Source organism: Hippopotamus amphibius, chromosome 11, assembly GCF_030028045.1.
Source record: "Hippopotamus amphibius kiboko isolate mHipAmp2 chromosome 11, mHipAmp2.hap2, whole genome shotgun sequence".
NCBI lineage: Eukaryota > Metazoa > Chordata > Mammalia > Artiodactyla > Hippopotamidae > Hippopotamus > Hippopotamus amphibius.
The window spans coordinates 22,179,461-22,200,186 of record NC_080196.1 but is presented as its reverse complement, the minus strand read 5'-3'; the positions used below and the strand labels follow the sequence as shown (position 1 = coordinate 22,200,186).

Here is a 20,726-nt window from a genome sequence, read left to right as displayed (position 1 = left end):
ATTGTTGAGATTTTTAGTCTTTACTAATCTCATAAGTTAAAATCAACACCACATTAATTTATTAATAGTGAGTTAAACTTCTTTCACATATTTATTAACAACTTGTTCTTTTTCCCTGTGAAAAGAGGCAGGATCTGTGGGGCCCTCCCTGGCACAAATCCTTTCTGTGTCCAGAGGCTTCATTCAGCCTCCTTGACCTTCCCTGAGTTCTAAAGGGCAGATTCAAACAGTTGCTAATCAGGGAAAGGAGGGAATGAAGAAGGAAAGAAGGTGCAGTCAAGAAACAATAGTGCAGCCTTGGGGCAGGGGTCTGGTTCCTCCTCAAGGAATATACATGACAATATTGTTGGGTTCTTCTCTGGGAACTAAGGTCCTCACCCAGGTGAAAGGTGATAACTTAAAGCTGAATACTGCCTGGATCACTGCTCACCCTGTTACCTCACCACCAACCAATCAGAAGAAAGTCACACACCCCACAGCCCTCACACCAAATTTTGCCTATAAAAACTTCTCCCCCCAAACTATTGGGGAGTTTGGGGGTTTTGAGCATGAGCCACCCATTCTTCTTGCTTGGCCCTGCAATACAAATCTTTCTCTGCTCCAAACTCTGATATTTTGGTTTGTTTGGACTCACTGTGCATCAGGCACAGGGACTTGGGTTTGACACCAAGATTTAGGCTTAGTTCTCAGTTTCTATTCTGTTCTACTGATTTATCAGCTTATTCTTACTTTAATTATTATAGCCTTGTGTTTTTCCTATTTTGTATTTTTATATTTCCAGACTAACTTTAGCATCACTTGGTAAAGACAGATAAAAGAGGAGAGAGTGGAAGCAGAAATATCTTAGGCCTCATCAGATCCTATTCAGTTTGGTGCCTGGAAAAAAAATGGTCCAAGAAGAAAGGGGTCAACAGTGTTAAATGCCTCAGGAACATTAAGATAAAGGCTGAAAAGTATCCTCTGGATTTAGAACTAAATCGGACTCCATGTTGGATCTGTTTGACTTTAACCTTTGCTTTTCATTTCTTTTGTTATTATGATCATACATAATGGCCTGCCTCAGAGAATCCTGCTCACCTGTGAATGGCTGCAGAAAAGAAGAAATTAACACATCCCCTTCCAGAGGCTAGTCATTCCAGGAGATGTTTTACAAGACTGATAGCCCTTTTTACTTTACTTCCCTGGACCTCTCCCTCTCTATTCTGCCTTTTTACTTTACTTCCTCACTGCCTCTCCCTCTCTGATCCTATAAAAGAAACTGGCTTCCAGACCCTGATAAGATGGTTTTTCAGAGACACTAGTCTGCCATATTCTTGGTCTGCTGGCTTTCCACATGAAGTCATATTTCTTGCCTCAACACCTCCTCTCGGATTCATTGGCCTGTTGTGCGGTGAACAGAGCAAGCTTGGACTCCATAACAGGCATTTCTGTTTGCACCCATCATTTTACAAATGAATAACTGTAATAAAGATAAGTACACATAAAATGTGACAGTGGAATCATTAAATTAATTGATTATTAGTCTAATAATTCAACAAATGTTGAAGTCCTTTCACATGATTAAATCTATGTGCAAGGCGTAATGGAGATCATAGACAGTCTGGAGAGAAGTCTCTGTCCTCATGGAATTACTAAAGTAACTGTTCTCAGTTTCTTTATTTATGTATCCTTTATACTTTACCTATAAAGTATGCTGGAATATTTGAGAGCACACATCACTTCCTTTTCTAAAAGTGTGCCCTGAATTAGAACCTTTCCAGGCATGTAAGAGTTATTGAAGTGTTACGTCAATAAGTTAGAGAAAAAGGCTAGAAATAGGGAAACTGGTGGAATTGGTCACATTCAACCAGTTATTAATCCATTTAAAAAACATTTGCAAATCGACATTCTTGAAATCATTTAGGTCAAAGTATAGTAATGGAAATTAAATGAACATAGGCAAGGCCATCCAAATTCAATTAAATCTAGAGGAAGGACAATACTGAGAAAATAGCAAAGGAAAATAGGAAACATCAAGGTAGGGATGAGGAAACAACGCAAAAATTTTGTGAGTTTACTGGATAATGCAAAGAGCCTGTCACCCACAGGACTACCAATCTTCCTATACTTCAGGAAGGAGGAAGCATGTTTAGGTTCTATTCAATACAGCTCTATACAGTGGGTATTTTATTATTTCAATGGATAAACATCCTTAGGGTTAAATAAGCAAAAGTTGTAAGGAAGTCTCCCTCCTTGCTTGGGTATAATTCTTCCCATTTCACCAGAGTAGATAGTGAAAATCAGAACGGTATACCACTTTGCATAGACACCGTAGGAAGTAGCAGAACTGAACTTGTCTGCTTCTCACAGAAATGTTGCTGTCTGATAATTAAGCCTTTCTTTTTCGAAACAGAATTGCGAGCGCCTGTAAATGGGGTTGTTTGATAAAGCTCCTCACAGACTGGGTGGGGCTCAGCCCGCAACCCTCATCCCTCCCGCCTGCCGGGGAGGCCAGATGTCTCCTTTTCCCACACCAACACAAAGCTAGCTTTCTCTCGCCGATGCTGAGGCCTGGGCACCAGACAAGAAACCCAACAGAAGACCAGGGATCCAGGCCCAAGGCCGCGGAAGCTTGCCGGGGGGCCCGGAGAGGGCAGGCAGGGGCTACCCTGTTCCCGCCGCACCCCGCGAACACCGCCTGCCTCAGTGACCGGTACCCAAAGCCACAGCCCCGCGCGTTCCTCCCCAGGGCGGGCAGCTAGGCCTCCCCGCGGCTCCGCAGAGGAAACCATTCAGGCCTGACTCCAGGAGCCGGTGCGGCGCGCAGGAGGCCTGGGCCAAGCCCCGCCCCCGAGCCGCCCCTTCCGCTCGCGCGGGGGTGGGGTCTGCGGGGCAGCCGGGATCCGCTCGGACGCGGCCACGTTGTCTTGCGCGTTAGGAGCGCCTGGCTCCGGTAGTACTGGCTGGCGGCTCCCTGCTTGCTGCCCCCTCGCGTAGTAGCTGGGCTCGGTGGGGCCGCAGGACCCCCACATTCCCTCAGCCGGGCGCAGCGGCGCAGGGGGCGGCCCGGCCGCCCCGCGGTTCCAGCGCGCGGGCGTGGCTGGGGTCAGGGCCCGGAAGGTGCCGCCCTCCGTCGGCCGGGCTCGCCTCCCGGCGCCGCCCAGCAGCAGCGACCGGGAGGGAGCGCAGTAGAGTTGGGCTCCGCGCAGGGCTGGGCGCCGGGGCCCATGCCCGTGCGCCCCTGCGGGCCCGCGCCATGGCCTCCGGGAGCGTGGCCGAGTGCTTACAGCAGGAGACCACCTGCCCCGTGTGCCTGCAGTACTTTGTCGAGCCCATGATGCTCGACTGCGGCCACAACATCTGTTGCGCCTGCCTCGCCCGCTGCTGGGGCGCGGCGGAGACCAATGTGTCGTGCCCGCAGTGCCGGGAGACCTTCCCGCAGCGGCACATGCGGCCCAACCGGCACCTGGCCAACGTGACCCAGCTGGTGAAGCAGTTGCGCACGGAGCGGCCGTCGGGGCCCGGAGGCGAGATGGGCGTGTGCGAGAAACACCGCGAGCCCCTGAAGCTGTACTGCGAGGAGGACCAGATGCCCATCTGCGTGGTGTGCGACCGCTCGCGCGAGCACCGCGGCCACAGCGTGCTGCCGCTCGAGGAGGCGGTGGAGGGCTTCAAGGTGAGGGCCGGGCGCGGGGGGCGGGGAGGGGCCGGAGCGCGAGTCGGACAAAGGGAGGAGAGAGCCAAAGGGGCTTCCTTTTTTCCGCCTAGAAAATGGCTGAGCCGGACGTGTGGTTCACAGCCGTCATTTCCTCTCTGTCCGCTCCAGAGCCTCGGCACTCAGATTTGGGAGGAAAACCTGTAGCTGGTGAGGAAGCCAGAAGTCTCCCCACCCCCACTCTCATTTCCTTATGTGCCTCTCTGTTTACCCGCTCACGGGCACATTATACATAAAGAAGGCCCATGGAGACCCCTCTTGACGGTTTAAAAGATATGCGTAAAACCACGTACACAACGACAAGCTTCAGAGACGCTCGCACTCCTGTCGGCTCCTAGATGATCTGAGACAAAACACAGTCGGACGTTAACTGGCTGTATACACATCAAGCAGATGCCCATCACCTCTCCATTCCCCAGCACTTCCCTGTGCTCCATCCTCTTCTAGAAGCTCACGGAAAAGAACGAGCTCCTTACTGCCTAAGTCATATAACCACCGTGAGACTCATAGGAGATAACACAGTTATGAAGATTGAGTGAAATAAAATGATGTGTGGATCCCTTTGTGAACTCTTGAACCAACAGACTGGCACAGCTAAACAATAACACGGAAACAAAGTATTAAATATAAAACAGTTGTAAGGCAACATTCAAGGAGTGCATGATCTGTGTGTTTGAGGACTGCAGGAATATGTACACAATTATGTACATGTTTAAATGTGAGTACATTCATACAAAATTATTCACTTAACATTTATACATTTATGGTGCTTTCAGAAATATTCTTTTACTCACACTGGTGATAACCCTCTAGGAGGTTGAGATGGTGGTGTTTGCCCGTGTCACACCAGAGGAAAGTAAGAGAAGTTGTCATTTTCTCAGTTTGCATCTGTGAAAGAGCGACAACTTAAAGCCTCCTAGTCCATTCACCTTTCCACTAAGCCATGCAGTATCCTTCCAAGGGCAGGTAGGTGACCCACCATTTAAGATACAAACTACCAAAGGAGAGGAGTGGTGACCCCTGTGCCCTGGCGATGTCAGTGTGGTCCAAGGATAGGCTCTAACCAGGAACTTGGTATCAGGAATGTGGGTTGCACATGTGATAAGCAGAATAGCCATATTGATGATTCAGTCGGCCTAATCTTGAACTGCCCACCTGTTTTTGCTTTCCTCAGGAGCAAATCCAGAACCAGCTGGACCACCTAAAAAGAGTGAAAGACTTAAAGAAGAGGCGTCGGGCACAGGGGGAGCAGGCACGAGCTGAGCTCTTGGTAAGATTCTTTGAAGTTCACAGATAATATCAATTCCTCCAGTTACTTTCTTATTATAAAGCTATTAAATTCCCCTTAACCTTGTGCAGTCAGGTCACCCAGAACTTCTAGGTGTGGGTGGAACAGCCTTACGTGGCAGTTGGGAATTCACCTGGAGAACCAAGGGATTCCCACATTTTGGGGGAAAGGATGGAATAACTGAATTTAGAACCCCTAGAGATCAGAGCTATCAAAAGTTTAATCTGCTAGCTTTGTGCATTTCAGGGTTGATCCTTGACAAAGCTGATACAGGTGAAATTCTTGGGCATGATTAGCCTCCTTTTGTACCATTCTGCAGACATGCTGACAGGGCTTTTCTATAAGCTCGGCTGTTGCTTTTTGCTGGAATGTTCCTTTTCTTGACAATGCTTCAGTTCTGAACTTTTCACTTTGTTCCCTTCCCCTACTCTCCCAAGGCCTTAGCAAGTGACTAATGTGCTAATTTGTGATAGGAATATTGGTGGGGGGAGTTCTGGGGAAAAAAATAGAGACTGATATATCTACCACTTAAGTGTTTAAGTATCTTTTGAACAGTAAATAAAATATTACAAATTCTCATCCATTAGAGGTATTTGCATCTGAAAAGCAAACTCTTAGACTAGCAGAGTCTAACACGATCTTGTGAGAAAGTTTGTCTGTCCTAGCCAGGGTGTAGTAAAGAACTTTTGGACTGGGAAGTTATTCCCATGATGGCGTAAGCACCACTCGTTCTGCTTACAAAGTCACTGAGACCTCGGCTCCCCTTGCTTGAAAATAGGTCTGATGGATGGAGAATCTTCTAGTGAGCCTGACTGGACTTAAATCATTCATACCACTGTGTCCTCTGTGGGAGAGTTGTCAAAGGGGGGAAACAGCCCTTTGAGAATCAGGGCACCTGGACATACTTCTTGGCTCTGACAGTAGCCAGTTGAATAGATGGAGAGAGTAACACAACCTATCTAGGCCTCAGTTTCCTCATCTGTGAAATGGGTAGGTTGGACTAGACTTTTGGTTCTTCAGTGAGGTGAGTACTGCCCTCTCCTCTCCAGTGGTTTGTGGGTGTTTGGTTGGAGTGATTGGGGAGGGTTGGGCAGGAATGCCAAATGTCCTGCAATGCAAAAGAACAGTCCCATGCAGGCAGAGTTGTCCCTCGCCGAGGGTGCCAATGGCATCCCCTTTGCAAAGCACTGAATTAATTGACCTTTAAGGGCTCTTTCAGCTTTAATTTTTCCATTTCTAAGCTTATATTGTATTGTGTATGCATTGAAAGACTTGTCCTGCTAAGGAGAAGTATGAGTTCATGAAAAGGATTTATAAGTAAAGGTGTGTGTGTGTCACTGTTGTACAGTAAATAGTATAACTGAATGAAGTAATGGGGTGGATAGCCACGGGAGAAATGTGAAGGGCTCTAAAAGTAGCCTTTCCTCTCTTCACTGCCCTTGCCTGTTGTCCACATCCGCACAGAGCCTGACCCAGATGGAGAGGGAGAAGATCGTTTGGGAGTTTGAGCAGCTGTATCACTCCTTGAAGGAGCATGAGTATCGCCTCCTGGCCCGTCTCGAGGAGCTAGACTTGGCCATCTACAACAGTATCAATGGTGCCATCACCCAGTTCTCTTGTAACATCTCCCACCTCAGCAACCTGATCGCCCAGCTGGAAGAGAAGCAGCAGCAGCCCACCAGGGAGCTCTTGCAGGTAAGGCTTTGAGTGCCCTGCCAAGACAGCTTCTGCTGAAAGGTCTCCCTTCTCTCTTTGCCAAGGAGTATCCAGGGCCCCCTACTCCCTTGCCAACTCTGTGGGAGTAGCAGCGGCTTGCCAAGCTCTCTATTGGCATATTGGAGGGGAAACATACAATAGAAGCCCTGGTTGACACAGCTTGGGTGAATCAGTTGCACTGTCTCATGGAAAAGGGCAAAAGACGTAATGCCCGGACCTGTCCTACACTGATAAGTGGTCTGATCACAGCTCTAGACCCCTCTGGGCCTCAGTGACTTCATCTACTCATTATGTAATGAGGGGTTTGGCCCATATGTCATTTAAAGACCCTCCTCACTCCAGTATCCTGTAATTTTAACATATATGTGTGTGTTATCACAGCCACAAAACAAAGAAGCACTTGAGCAGAGTGGTCAGCCCAGGCAGTCTTGTGATTTAATCTAGGCAGTGCAGGTGATAAAGCTGCAGTACACCCAACCCAGCAAGGCCACAGGAAGTGAGCTGATGCCTGACTGTCATTTGTTCATTCAGTGCATATGAATTGTCTTTTCTGGGTCAGGCACTATTCTAGGCACTGGAATTAAGTGGTGAATAAGCTGTCCTGAAATTTAAATTCTAATATTGAGATTACATGGTGGAGAAGTAAACAAGTATCATCAGTATTGATAAATGCCATTACAAAGGGGCTGATGGGATAGGGTTAGGGTCAGCAAATTATGGCCCACCACCTGTTTATGTATGTCCTGTGAGCTAAGTATGCTTTTTACATTTTTGAATGGTTGGGAAAAAATCAGAAGAATGTTATTTTATGATATGTGAAATTATATAAAATTCAAATTTCATTGTCCATACTTTTTGTTGGAACATAGTCACACCCATTTGTTTATGTATTTTCTATTGCAGCAGAGTTGAATGGTTGTGACAGAGACTGTATGGCCTTTTCCTTAGAAAAAGTTCTCCCGCTCTTGCTTTAGATTAAAAAGAGAAGGCTTAATTTTGTGCCTTAACGAACACCAATATTTAGTTGCCAGGGAGAGAAGGAAGAGCTTGTAAAGGGAACAATTGACCAGAGAGTTAGAATGTGGCCATGGAGGAAGAATGTTTCGGGAAGGAGGGAGTGGATGACAGAGTCCAATGCAGTTAAGGTGAAATAATATGAGGGCTGAGACCCACTTGGTTTAAAAACATGGGCATCATTGATAATCTTGTGTGGAACTGCCACAGTGGAAAAATTTGGGCAAGAGCCACATGAGGGCGAGTTGTGACAGCGTGAATGGAAACTATAAGAGTAAATGACTGTTTCAAGAAGTAAGACTGTGAAGGAGATATAAAAAAATTCTTGGAGATGAAGTAGGATTATGGGGCTTTATGGGGAGGGGATGCCTAAAGAAACTAGCTAAACATATTTTTAAAGAAAATGTGGGGAGGAGCACCTATGTTGTAAGGATTCTGGTGAAGAAAATTCTGAAGCTATAAGGATGAACTAGTCACTAATGTGCTGTTTCTGAGAAGGCAGAAGGGAAAGGTAACTAAAGCATATGTGTGGGACTTAGTTTTGGAAGATCCTCTGTTGGTATAGGAAGAAAGGAGGGTGGGGGCAGGTAGATGCAAGCAGGTTGTGAGCTTTGGTAGCCAAAACCTGTTGGCTTTTATTCTCTTTTGAAGTTGGAAAGCAGGACCAACTGCTGCCATTGAGCAGTGGTTAGAGAAAATGTGAGCTTTTAGGAATGTGGGAAAGTTCTGAAATTACTGTTTCAGAGTATGGGGAAGCAAGCTGGCTTTTGAGACGTATTAAAATTACTTGGTCAGTGAACATCAGTCTATATTGGGACTTGTCTGCCCAGTTGTGTAACTTTTTCTCATCCCTGGTTTTCTTTTCAGAAGGTGACCGCTCTGATTTCAGACGTAGGGAAAGTCAGTAACTAGGCTCATCCAGGATTAGGGCTTTGCAAGATTTGAGGTTTCTGTTTTGTTTTGTTTTGCTGTGGTTTTTTGTTTGGTTGGTCGGTTGGTTGGTTGGTTTTTTGCTGTGCCACACTGCTTGCAGGATCTTAGTTCCTTGACCAGGAATTGAACCCAGGTCCATGGCAGTGAAAGCGCAGGGCACAGAATCCTAACCACTGGGAAGTCAGGGAACTAACCCTGTTTTGGTTTTTTGGTTTTGATAAAATATACATAACATAAATTCACCATTTTTACCATTTCAAAGTGCACAACTCAGTATATTTGGTAAGTTCAGTGTTGTGCAACCATCATAGCTATATAGTTTCAGAACACTTTCATCATCTCGAAAGGAGACCTCGTACCCATTAAGCAGTCACTCCTCATTTCTTTCTACCCAGTGGCAACCATGGGTTTGCTTATTTTTTTAAGGCAGAAGGTATTTGTGAGAATATTTGTGAACACATGGACCATGAAATCAAAACTGGATGATGAGGAAGAGTTGAGAAAAAAGAGGGCTTGTAGACTCCGTGGGGGATAGTGGCCATGGTGGAAGTTATTTGAAAAGTAAGCTGAATCTTACTGAATGGGGGAAAATTAGAGCATTCCCACTGAGGTCAGGAACAGGGCAAGATGCCCACTGTTGTCTGCCTGTATTTAACATTGTGCATACACACACACACACACACACACACACACACACACACACACACAGGAATGTTTTGCTACTGTAAAAAAGAAAAAGGAGGGTAACTATGAACTGATAGAGTGGTTTCTATAATATATTGGAAAGTGAAAAAAATCAAAGTGCAAAATATAGAATATGCTACTTTTTGTGTAAGAAAGAAGAGATAATTGGAAAATACATGTACCTGCTTGTTTTTGCAAAGGAAACGTTGGAATGATAAGCCAGAAAATAATGGATGAGAGGAGACAGGAGAAAGAGTGACAGACTCTCTTTGGCCAAGTGTCAGATTTGTTTGAGCACCAAAATAAGTAAGAACAGTGATGGATTATAACCCACTGAATAAAGTACGAATTGATGGGTTTATATTAATACATAATAAATAAGGGAAAATTTCTCCTTCCAGTAGAAAGTCAACTAAGTAATGTAAAAGGAATTTTAAAGCTAGGAAATGATCATTTGGCAACTATCATAGTAAAAGTTAATTTAGACAATAATTATCGACAGATGCTAAATCTCAGGGGAGGGGGAATTCTATAAGGACTGGCACATTAACATAATTTCAAAGTGTCACTTTTAGATTACTTGTTAATTACAAAAGTAAAAATAGTAGCTATAAGATATCACCAAGAAGGGGCGAGTGAATATTAAGTATCTTCAGAAGGAAGCTACATAAGCTTGAGTTTAATCATGGGGGCAATATTTGGGAAACCCAAATGGAGGAGTATTCTGTAAAATAATCAGCCTGTATTAAGGCAATATCAATGTCACAAAAGACAAATCAATGCCAAGGAACCACTCCAGATTATAGACACACGTCGTGATAACTAAATGCAATGAATGACCCTGCATTAGCTGAGTGGGGAGGGGAGTAGCTGTAAAGAACATTAATAAGATGATTAGTTAAATTAGAATATGGACTGTAGATTATACAAATGTATCAATATTCAATTTCCTGAGTTTGATAACTGTACTATAGTTATATAAGAAAATGTACTTGCTTTTAAGAGATACAGAACTGTAAAGGGGTAAAGGGATATAATGTAAGCAATGGTCTCTCAAATGATTCTAAAGATAATTATATTTATGTCTGGGAAAAGAGTATACAGGAGCTCTTTGTACTGGCAGCTTTTCTTTGTATTTGAAATTATTTCACAGTAATTAGTCAAAGGAAGCAAGCTAGACAGGTAGGCAGTTGTGGTCCAAGGGTGGGATGCTTCAGTTAGTAAATCTGAAATCTTGAGATCCTTGACCGGTGTGCAGGAGGAGAACTCGGGAAGTACTGGAATAGCAAATAGTGTGCATCCCAGTTTCCTCTGCCCGATTTTTAGCTTCTGGACTGTGAGTTGTGCTCCTTGTCTCCCTGGTTTCTCCCAGGAGGACCCATAGTTGGGTTTTCAACAAACATCTATGAAACAAAAATCAAAGTCATGATTTCTCATGGTTATCCTTTTCCTTTCTCTTGCAGGACATCGGGGACACGTTGAGCAGGTACAGTTTTCTCTCTCCCCAGTGCTTAAATCAAGCCTGAGAAGACTTTCCCTCATACTTAGAAATTCTGGAAGGAGTCCAGAGCCTGCGGACATCTTACCAAATTGACACATATCCTGCCTGTCCCTGAACTGAGTCACTAGTGTGCAAAGAACTAGATAGATGCCGCTCTTCTCAGTAAAACTCAGGAATTATTGACAAATTATGAGAGAGGGGTGGAGTAGGGGGTCCATTTGGGAGGGTGCTGGTGGTTTATGAGGGCACTTCTATGGAGAGGGTGGAGACTTACAGGGATTTAGGCAAAGTACAAGGGTATTTTATAGTTTTTGTTTCCTAAGCATCTCAGAATCTTCTCTTTTGTTATCTCTTTCTCTCTGTGTCTCTCTGTTTTTGACTCTCTCTTTTTTCTGTAATGGGGAAAATATAGTCTAAGAAAAGTGTGACCAGCTCAGAGTTACATAATGAGTGATGAGTTACCTGGATTCTGGCTCTTGTTGTCATTACTTCTCTACTGTATCATCAGATGGAAAGTGAGGAAGAGCTACCTGGGAGTTGGGACATGACCAAGCAGGAAAAGCCCAGAATGGGCAAGAAGCCAAGATTAAATTGTGTTTTCAGGGTTGGATGGCAAGGACAAATGGGATAGGCCTTGGGACGTAATGTTTGGTGCAGGAGTGCCTACTGGGGTGGAGCCTCACTTTGGGGGAACTGAATTTTGAAGCTAATTAAAACCGTGAAGGGTGAAAACTCTCCAGAGGAAATGCAGCTTGATTATGTGGGAGCATTTGAGGAGATGGGGGGTGGGGGCATTGTAGATGGGATGGGTTGGCTGTGAGGACTGTGTGGACAGAATTGTTGATAGAACTGAGCTTTTTGGGGGCCGCTGAGATAGGATGGTGATGAGCTGGAACTTGTACTAGTCCCTCCCAGATGATCCCAGCAAATACTGCCTTCACTTGTTACTTTTACTTTTTGATACCAGTCTAGTTCTGAACTAACAGGGAGATAGATCCTTTAGATTCTAACATTTTGGGACATTAAGGCTTGGGTTTGACTCTCTGAGACAGGAAACCCAAAATTTCATTGGCTTAAGGATTAAACATAGTTTAAAAATTTTGTTAACATTAAAGAAAAGTGCAAGTAGGTAGCCCAGGGCTGGTTTGGTGGCTCCAGTGATCATCAGACTCTCAGGTTTCTTTCCATTTACACGTCTGCCATTCATAAGGTATGGTCCTTATTCTTACAGTCCAAGATAATTCCTAGAATGCTAACCAGGAGGAAGGAGATAAGTCACATCACATTCCTTTTGAAGCAGACTTCTCAAATTACCACAAGATACTTCTTACCTCTCACTGGCCAGAAATCAGTCACAAGGTCACATCTAGACTAGGCAGGCACGAACACAGTAAAATTTGGAAGATGGGAGTAGGGATGTTGGGTGGGCAACTAGCAGTCAGTCTTTGCCATAGACCCCTTGAGGGGGTTGGTCGGTAACTGGGTTTTGTCCAGAGAGTACCTGTCTGTCTGAAGATGTCATTCTCACCATATTTGGGAACCTGAAGATTCTGGGTCATTGCCTGCCACAAATATCAAAGACTTTATCATGGAATCTAGTGCTTTCTGGCAAGGTTGGGCTTCTATTCAGTTTAATTCAGTAAATCTTTTTGAGGACATGCCACTTGAATAGCCAAGAGCTAGAGCCATGGGGGAATATGAAGGTGAGTAAGATGTCTTCCCTATTTTGGTCCAGAGGCTCATAGTCTAGGAGGAGAATAGGAAAAATATTGTAGTGGCTGCTTTTAAAGACGGTCTACGTGTGTTGGCCAGTTTAGCCCAGGCTTTGTCCTAGACCCTGAAAGGTTGTGGAGTTGGGGGAAGGATTCATTTCTTTTTCTTTCTCTTTTTTTTTTTTTAAAACTTAGGGCTGAAAGAATCAGGATCCCTGAACCCTGGATCACACCTCCAGATCTGCAAGAGAAAATCCACATTTTTGCCCAGAAGTGTCTGTTCTTGACTGAGAGTCTGAAGCAGTTCACAGGTAATGTGAGAAGAGGGATCCATGAGGGTTTATGCTCTGAATAACTGTATTGCTTGAGAGGATGTATTTCTCAGCCAGATAATGGTATGCAAACTGAATATCTTCTTTTCTCCCCTTAGAAAAAATGCAATCAGATATGGAGAAAATCCAAGGTAAATTTACCTACTTAACGGGCTTTTGATGTTGAAGTTTCCTGGGAAGACGAACATCTGCACCAAAGCATGGGAAAATGGGAAAGGGGTGATACACACTGGCCGGCCTCCCCTGATATGTTACATCTTCCTTTTTGCTTTGTTAATTTTTTCAATTAATAGCCTCTTGTTTCAACTTGAAGTCTTTTAACTATATGCACTCATTTCTCAGTCTGCGTTAATGGAGGAGAAAAATACGCAATCCAATAATTAATGTGGAATTAGTTTCATTATTTAAAATTATTTTTATTGAGAAAGAGAATCAACAGAAACTATCCTAGCTACATTTCATTTGAGCTAGTATTTGTAGTTATAATTTATCGAGTTTCTGCTGCGAGTGGGCACTGGTGCTGACCAGAACAGGAGGAATCAAGCAGCACAGATTGAGGCAGCACCTCAAGGGAAGTGGTTGGAACAGGGATTCAGAAGTCCAGCTCCCTGGGTCCGGGGTCCAGCTCTGCCACTCGATAAGGATTCTACACCGTAATTTCCTCATCTGTAAAATGAGAACAATAACAGCTCTTTCCTCACAAGCTTATAAGGATTAAGTTAAATTAGTTACATTTCTAAAGCCATTTAGAATGGAGACTGACACATAATAAACTCAACATTTATGTTTATTAAGTAGTGTTCTAGGTATTTAAGGGACACTCTTTGAAATATAAAATTTTCTGCTTATGATCACATAAGAGCATATAGCACATATGGCTGCATACTAAATGCTAAAATTTCTAGGCAGCGTGGTAGAATCTGAAATCCTTATATGTAGGTAATCCCTTTTCTTATTTACTACAAATTACAAATCGCCATAATTCTGATAATTTCCTATATATACTAAAACTTTATTTGCATTGTATCTTTTCAGATACATACTTTTTTCACATCTAGCAACATAGATTTAGGGAATGCTTACAAGTGAAACGGGGAGAAACTCTACTTAATACCAGAAGTGGTTAGCTCAGACATGACATTCCTTAATCTGACTCTCATTATTTTTCCTACTCTTCTCCTGCTACTTGAAAGGCCCACTGAGAACGAATCTGTGAACATGCTTTTTCAGCTATAAATTCATTTTACTGCAAATGATCTTGTTTGCTCCTGCTTGGTAGTAGATGTCACGGGAACCACTCATCCCCTAGAACAGGTTGCTTATGAAAGCCAACAGTTATGTATGACATGGACTTAGAACCCTGTCTCCAATAGATCTAGAAACAATAAATGTTGGAGAGGGTGTGGAGAAAAGGGAACTCTCCTGCACTGTTGGTAGGAATGTAAGTTGGTACAGCCACTATGGAAAATAGTTTGAAGGTTCCTTAAAAAACTAAAAATGGAACTATCATATGATCCAGTAAACCCACTACTGGGCATATAACCCAGAGAAAACCATAATCCAAAAAGAAACATGTACCATGATGTTTATTGCAGTACTATTTCCAATAGCCAGGACGTGGAAGCAACCTAAATGCCCAGATGAATGGATAAAGATGTGGCACATATATACAATGGAATAATCCTCAGCCATAAAAAGGAATGAAATGGAGCTATATGTAATGAGGTGGATAGACCTAGGGACTGTCATACAAAGTAAGCCAGAAAAACAAAAACAAATACCATATGCTAACTCATATATATGGAATCTAAAAAATGGTACTGATGAACGCAGTGACAGGGCAAGAATAAGGATGCAGGTGCAGAGAATGGACTTGAGGACACGGGGTTTGAGGGGGAGGGAGATGAAGTGAGAGAGTAGCATAGACATACATACACTACCAACTGTAAAATAGATAGCTAGTGGGAAGTTGCTGTATAACAAAGGGAGATGAATTCAGTGATGGGTGATGCCTTAGAAGGCCAGGACAGGGAGGGTGGGAGGGAGTTGTGGGAGGGAGGGGTTATGGGGATGTATGTATAAATACAGCTGATTCACTTTGGTGTACCTCATAAGCTGGTACAAGAGTGTAAAGCAATTATATTCCAATGAAGAGCTTAAAAGAAAAATTTTAAAAAACCCTGTCTTCCCCTGTGGAGCCAGCTGGCCCACTGGAGGGTAGAATCCTTAATCTTGGCTCAGTTTGGCCCCATATGCTACCAACCTCAGGCATGCGGTTATCCTTCTGCCCAAAGTTCCCAATCCCTCTTCTCTTTGAGCTCTTGGCCAGAAGATGAAGTCATACACTGAACAAATCAGTGCGTGACTGACAGCAGGGGTTTTAAGATGTCTAATGGAAACCATTGCTCTATGATGACCCTAACCAAAGCTCCCTCTGCTAGGTATTTCCTGGAAATACTCAGATGACTTCCATAACTTCTTTTCTCTTTTATTTTTTCAGAATTGAGAGAGGCCCAGTTATACTCAGGTGGGTGATAGGAGATAAAGCCATTTGGAAAAAGGAGTAAAAATCCTTATCAAAACCTAACTGCTGTTGTGAATGATTTTGGAAAGTGTCTAAATTTGGATCCTTTAGTTTACATGTATAAAAAATGATAATCACAAAATTACATCAGTTGTTTCTATGTGTTTATAATATCTTTGCTTCCTAAAATTACTCAGCGCTGAAACCATGGACCTTTGAAATAGGAAATCAAACTCAGGTGCTATGAAGGATTATAGAGTTGAAACTACAATTTCCAAAAAGTAGAGCACTGCCGCTGCTAGTATACTGGTACGATGTTCTACTCACCTAGCCTCGGGCAGTGTGTGGTTTACAAAAAGCAGTCATACTTCAAAAAAGATTGAGCTCACCTCTCAATCTGAGTGCTAGGGACACTAAGAGGAATCTGGTATCGTCCGTTCTCTGTACCTCGGAGCAAGATTTGAAACTCTCCTTCCCTGTCTTCTTTCATTGATGACCCCTGGCTGTGATCCATATTTAATTCTTTCAGCAAGTATTGAAACAAGCTTATCCCTTACATTTCCTAATACTGCACAGGGTACTGTAAAGGGAACAAAAGAGCATAAGACACTGACCTATCCTTAGAGTTAAATGTCTGGTTGGAGTTATGAGGTATACTCATGACATGAGGGAAAAAATGGGCCACGGTTGTGAACAGATTGTTGAACCAAAACCAGACCTCTGGAGTTCTTGGTCACCTCCACCAGTTACCTGTCACGAGCCTTTTATAGGAGTCAGTCAACTTAGCTAGGCTTTGGTTCAGAGACATGTTTGGGAATCTTCCTCCTGAACCAGGTGTGAAGAGCAAATGAGAGAATATATGTCAGTGATTTTAAAACAGGAAACCACATGATTGTGAGATATATGTGGGACTATTTAGTGTCTTTATCCAAAGTAATGTGAACATTTGTATGTTTCACAGCAGATCTGTTGATATTTGGTTGTAGAGTGCTGCATCATAACTTGTCTATCTAAATTCTGTATTCTGTGAAACTTTTGGTCCCTGAGACTTTCAGATTAAGGGATTGGACATACATGTAAGAAAGCCTCAAATTCAGTTTATAATGGGTATTGTGGTATAAGACGTGAAAAAACAAATGGAGGTTAAAAACTTCAGTACTTTCAATAAATCCTAGTTAAAAGAGATAATTTAGCTAATCCAAACAGTAATTTTGGAATGTCAGCTTTATGATGTACCTCAGTATAAGATGAAGGTGCCTTTGTTGGATTGGAGAGCTCTTATTCCCTTCTTCAGGGGCAGGAGAAAAGCTGGGTGTTCAGAGTGGGCTCTCCTGGCGCTTGGCTGACCCTCCTCTGCCCCTCTGTTTCTCTGCAGTGGATGTGACTCTGGATCCAGACACGGCCTACCCCAGCCTGATCCTCTCTGATAATCTGCGGCAAGTGCGGTACAGTTACCTCCAGCAGGATCTGCCCGACAACCCTGAGCGGTTCAATCTGTTTCCCTGTGTCTTGGGCTCTCCATGCTTCATCGCTGGGAGACATTATTGGGAGGTAGAGGTGGGAGATAAAGCCAAGTGGACCATAGGTGTCTGTGAAGACTCAGTGTGCAGAAAAGGCGGAGTAACCTCAGCCCCCCAGAATGGATTCTGGGCAGTGTCCTTGTGGTATGGGAAAGAATACTGGGCTCTTACCTCCCCAATGACTGCCCTCCCCCTGCGGACCCCTCTCCAACGGGTGGGGATTTTCTTGGACTATGATGCTGGTGAGGTCTCCTTCTACAACGTGACAGAGAGGTGTCACACCTTTACTTTCTCTCATGCTACCTTCTGTGGGCCTGTCCGGCCCTACTTCAGTCTGAGTTACTCGGGAGGGAAGAGCGCAGCTCCTCTGATCATCTGCCCCATGAGTGGGATCGATGGGTTTTCTGGCCATGTTGGGAATCATGGTCATTCCATGGAGACCTCCCCTTGAGGAGGTGAACTCAGGCCAAAAGGGCCATTGGCCATACTTCTACCCGAGGCATAGGGCATCCTGTCGCCTTGCCACTTCTGCCCATCACAGCTGGATGTCCTTACCACTTTCCGTGCCCTGCAGTGCAAGACAGGATGTCCATGTCTCTGCCATCCCCTCCCTTCCCACGAAAATTGTGAGATGTAATGAGAAGTATCAAGTTTGCCCAGAAATAAAAACCAGATGTCCACCTCCAGTGTTCCACACTTCTTGGTCTTACACATTACTGGAGGGGATAAAGAATATGGATAATCTTGGGTTTGGAGAGCCATTCAAGATACTTACACCTTGGCTCAGCCCCACATAGTGACCGTGGGTATCTGCTGTCATTTCTGAACTAGGGCTTCTTTCAAAGAGCCTAGAACTGGACGACAAAGTCCTGTCAGCATGGCTCTCTTTGTCCCAGTTTTTCCTTCTGGGAATAGTACCTCTACCCCTGATTCCCAGTCTGTCGTAGTTTTATTAACTCCATTAAAGAGGCCTATGTATGTTTTGATTAGTTACAGTTATTTTATAGTAATGGTGGGAAATGGCCCCACCTCTGTTATGAGATAATGTTCTAATCAATGTGCTCTTTGCCTCTGTCTTTTTGAGGGCTTTGTCAGCTCCCTTCATTCTAATGAAAAGTGTATCCTGGTGCTGGATGCACATCATCGGGGATAATTTTCTGCCCAGTACCATCCATTGTTCCTACGTCCCCTTCCACTCACATTTGTGGACTGACGGTCAGTCATACACTATCCCTGGAAGGATTCTGGGGCAGTATTCCAGGGATTCATTGACTTGTGTCTCCTTTTCTCCCATCTCCTTTGAGGGATGGGGAAATTTACCTTTCTAATATGTGTATCATCAAGGGGCAGTTGCATCCCCATGGCCATTGGATCACAAGGCGTTCTGAGGTCATAAGGCAGATCACTTTGAGCAAGCCCCACGATGGTTCTTAGTCCTACTTCTCTTTGGGTACATGCTCCTCTGTTTGAAAATAAAGTGAGTATGGATGTTGTTTACACTGTTGTTATTTTCTGGGTCTTGGATTGGGTTCATAGATGTTGGAAGAGGAGGGGAATAGTTAATGGTGTTGATTTCCCCAGTGGGTCCAGAATTGCATGCATTCTGGCCAATATTTTACTTCCAACTGGGTGATAAAAATAATAGCACATCACCACTTTCTAAAGGTGCTGGACATCCACAGCTTACAGCTTTGTATTGGTTAATCATCTCATTTCACTGGGAAAGTGTTCTTTCAAGTCCTTTTTATAACTGACAGTGGGGTAATGCAGCAATGCTTAATGTAGATCAGAGGGCCCAGAACTTGCTTCCCAACGAAAAATAACCAGGAGCTAAAGAGAGGGGCTTCCATGAGGCTAGGTTAGCTTTTGCTGAATACTCAATAGATACACATATGATAACATATATATTGTGTATGTATATAAAATACACTACACAGATATAGAGCAGTGCTTAGCACATAGTATGAAGTGCTTTATGCACAAGGGCTTATTTAATGCTAACAACCCTACAAAGTGGGTCCTGTTGCCCTTATTCTACATGAGGAAACTGAAGCACAGAGAGGGTAGTAATTTATCTGTGGTGCACAGCTAGAAAGCAGCAGTGCCAGGATTCATACTGAGGTGGAACACATGTCCACATACATCATCTCTTGCTTCACAATGTCTTTGGATTATGCCTTTCCTCATGGGAAGCCAGAGCAGAGACTGAAGCCTTGGAGTGCCAGTCTGTGTGACCTGGGATTCCTGCCTTTAACAGTAACTTTGTCTACTCTAGACTCAAGGATCAGCAACTGGAAAACTGGGTGATGAGACCCAGTCAGAATCGCATTCCAGTTTCACTTAATGTAGTCCCTCGGGGCAGGGAGAAAGAATAAGAGCCCACAAAGAGGGCACCTTGCTTGTACCAGTCCAAGAAAATGTGCCCCTAGAATGGACTCCCTGGTCCTTGCTGTTGGACTGATGGAGCTGTCTTCAGGCTAACTTAAAGGGTCTCATACTGGGTCTGCTTTACCTGCAGTAGACCCAGTGCTTTCGGAGCAGCAGCTGAACGAATTTTTAACAGCAGCATCTGGAGCAGTGATAAGCAGCCTTGTTGAATTCAGCAAAACTACTTCCAGTTTGAACTGTGATGTACTACAAGAGTGAATCTTAACAATGCTGAGTGAAAAAAAAAGTCAAAAAACTATCTTACAATACCGTTTTAATAATATGGACAAAAGGATTGTGGTTACCAATGGGGTGTGTGGGAGGATGGGATAGATAGGAGGAGGGTATGAGTTGACCTGTTTTGTACTGTTTCATCTGATTCTTGTGGGTGGTGGGTTTAGAGGTATTAAAAACAATTTTTTTTTAACCTGACATTTTGAATGAAGTTAAATGAACCTTGTAAATGATTCTAAATTTTCTCATCTGCAGAAAGGTAAGCATTTGAACGAACATTGAGTCACAATATGGACCCCTTTAGGCAAACATGGGGCCCAGTAGCCCTGTTTTGGCTCCTCTCAGGTTCTTTCCTGAGAACATTTGAGGTGGTTAATTACACACTAGCCCTTCAACAACTCATTCTTTTGTTGTTTTGCTGCCCCGCGAAAATTGTGTTTGTCTTCAGCTTCTCTTGTTTTTTTCTGATACTGACGTGGCAGATACAGAAGAGCATCTTCCCCAAGAGCAGGCAAGACCTAGAAGGGACAGGTTCAGAGAATTGGAACTGGGCATGGCCCCTGCCATCCAGGATATGCAATTGAGAAGATGAGAGAATATACATAATTGCCTTAAAGGCAGCACTTAAAATCACTAAGAAATTAAGAGCAAAGCTAGCATATAGGAAATAGATTTGTTAACACCTTCAGTTATCTGTGATCCTGACCAAAGTATTGAAATCACACATATCCCAGCAAAATAAAAAACAAACTCGGAAGGTTCTTAGCATACCAATGGTGAGTTGGTTGCTTCCTCACAAATGGGAGACAATGATTCTTTGATTTGAATACACAAATAACCAGTGTTAGGTACCCCAGCTAAACTTGGCTATTGAGAATACAAGAGAACGTGACTCTGTCCTTGGAAAAGTTAATAAAGTCAATTAAGAGGAGAAAAAAATAACATAGTGGAGATTGACAAAAGACCATTTGTGGATAAGTGAAAGATTGTGTGCTGCAGGAGACCTCAGTGTGGACCACGGTGGTCAGAAGAAGCTGAAACACTACGCTACATTTCTTCCTTCGGGCACTTTTTCTTGAGGCTGAGAGGCTAGTACCTACTAACTCAGTCCTGCAACAAATTTTGACTTTATTATGTAATTACCTCC

General features: G+C 43.8%; 1 protein-coding gene across 2 annotated transcripts; it reads left to right on the top strand.

Annotated features, from left to right (window-relative positions):
• The first annotated feature begins 2,928 nt into the window (after window positions 1–2,928).
• On the top strand, window positions 2,929–20,518 carry TRIM27 (tripartite motif containing 27). Of its 2 annotated transcripts, XM_057699979.1 has the most exons (9): window positions 2,929–3,655; window positions 4,869–4,964; window positions 6,447–6,677; window positions 10,793–10,815; window positions 12,738–12,853; window positions 12,973–13,005; window positions 15,375–15,401; window positions 16,774–18,395; window positions 19,437–20,518. In XM_057699979.1, the coding sequence occupies exons 1-8, from the start codon at window positions 3,236–3,238 to the stop codon at window positions 17,367–17,369; spliced, it is 1,542 nt and encodes a 513-aa protein (XP_057555962.1). In that variant the 5' UTR covers window positions 2,929–3,235; the 3' UTR covers window positions 17,370–18,395; window positions 19,437–20,518. The 2 variants fall into 2 exon arrangements, with proteins under 2 accessions (XP_057555962.1, XP_057555961.1); XM_057699978.1 differs by lacking the exon at window positions 19,437–20,518 and having other exon boundaries at window positions 3,096–3,655; window positions 16,774–18,415.
• Window positions 20,519–20,726: the final 208 nt, after the last annotated feature.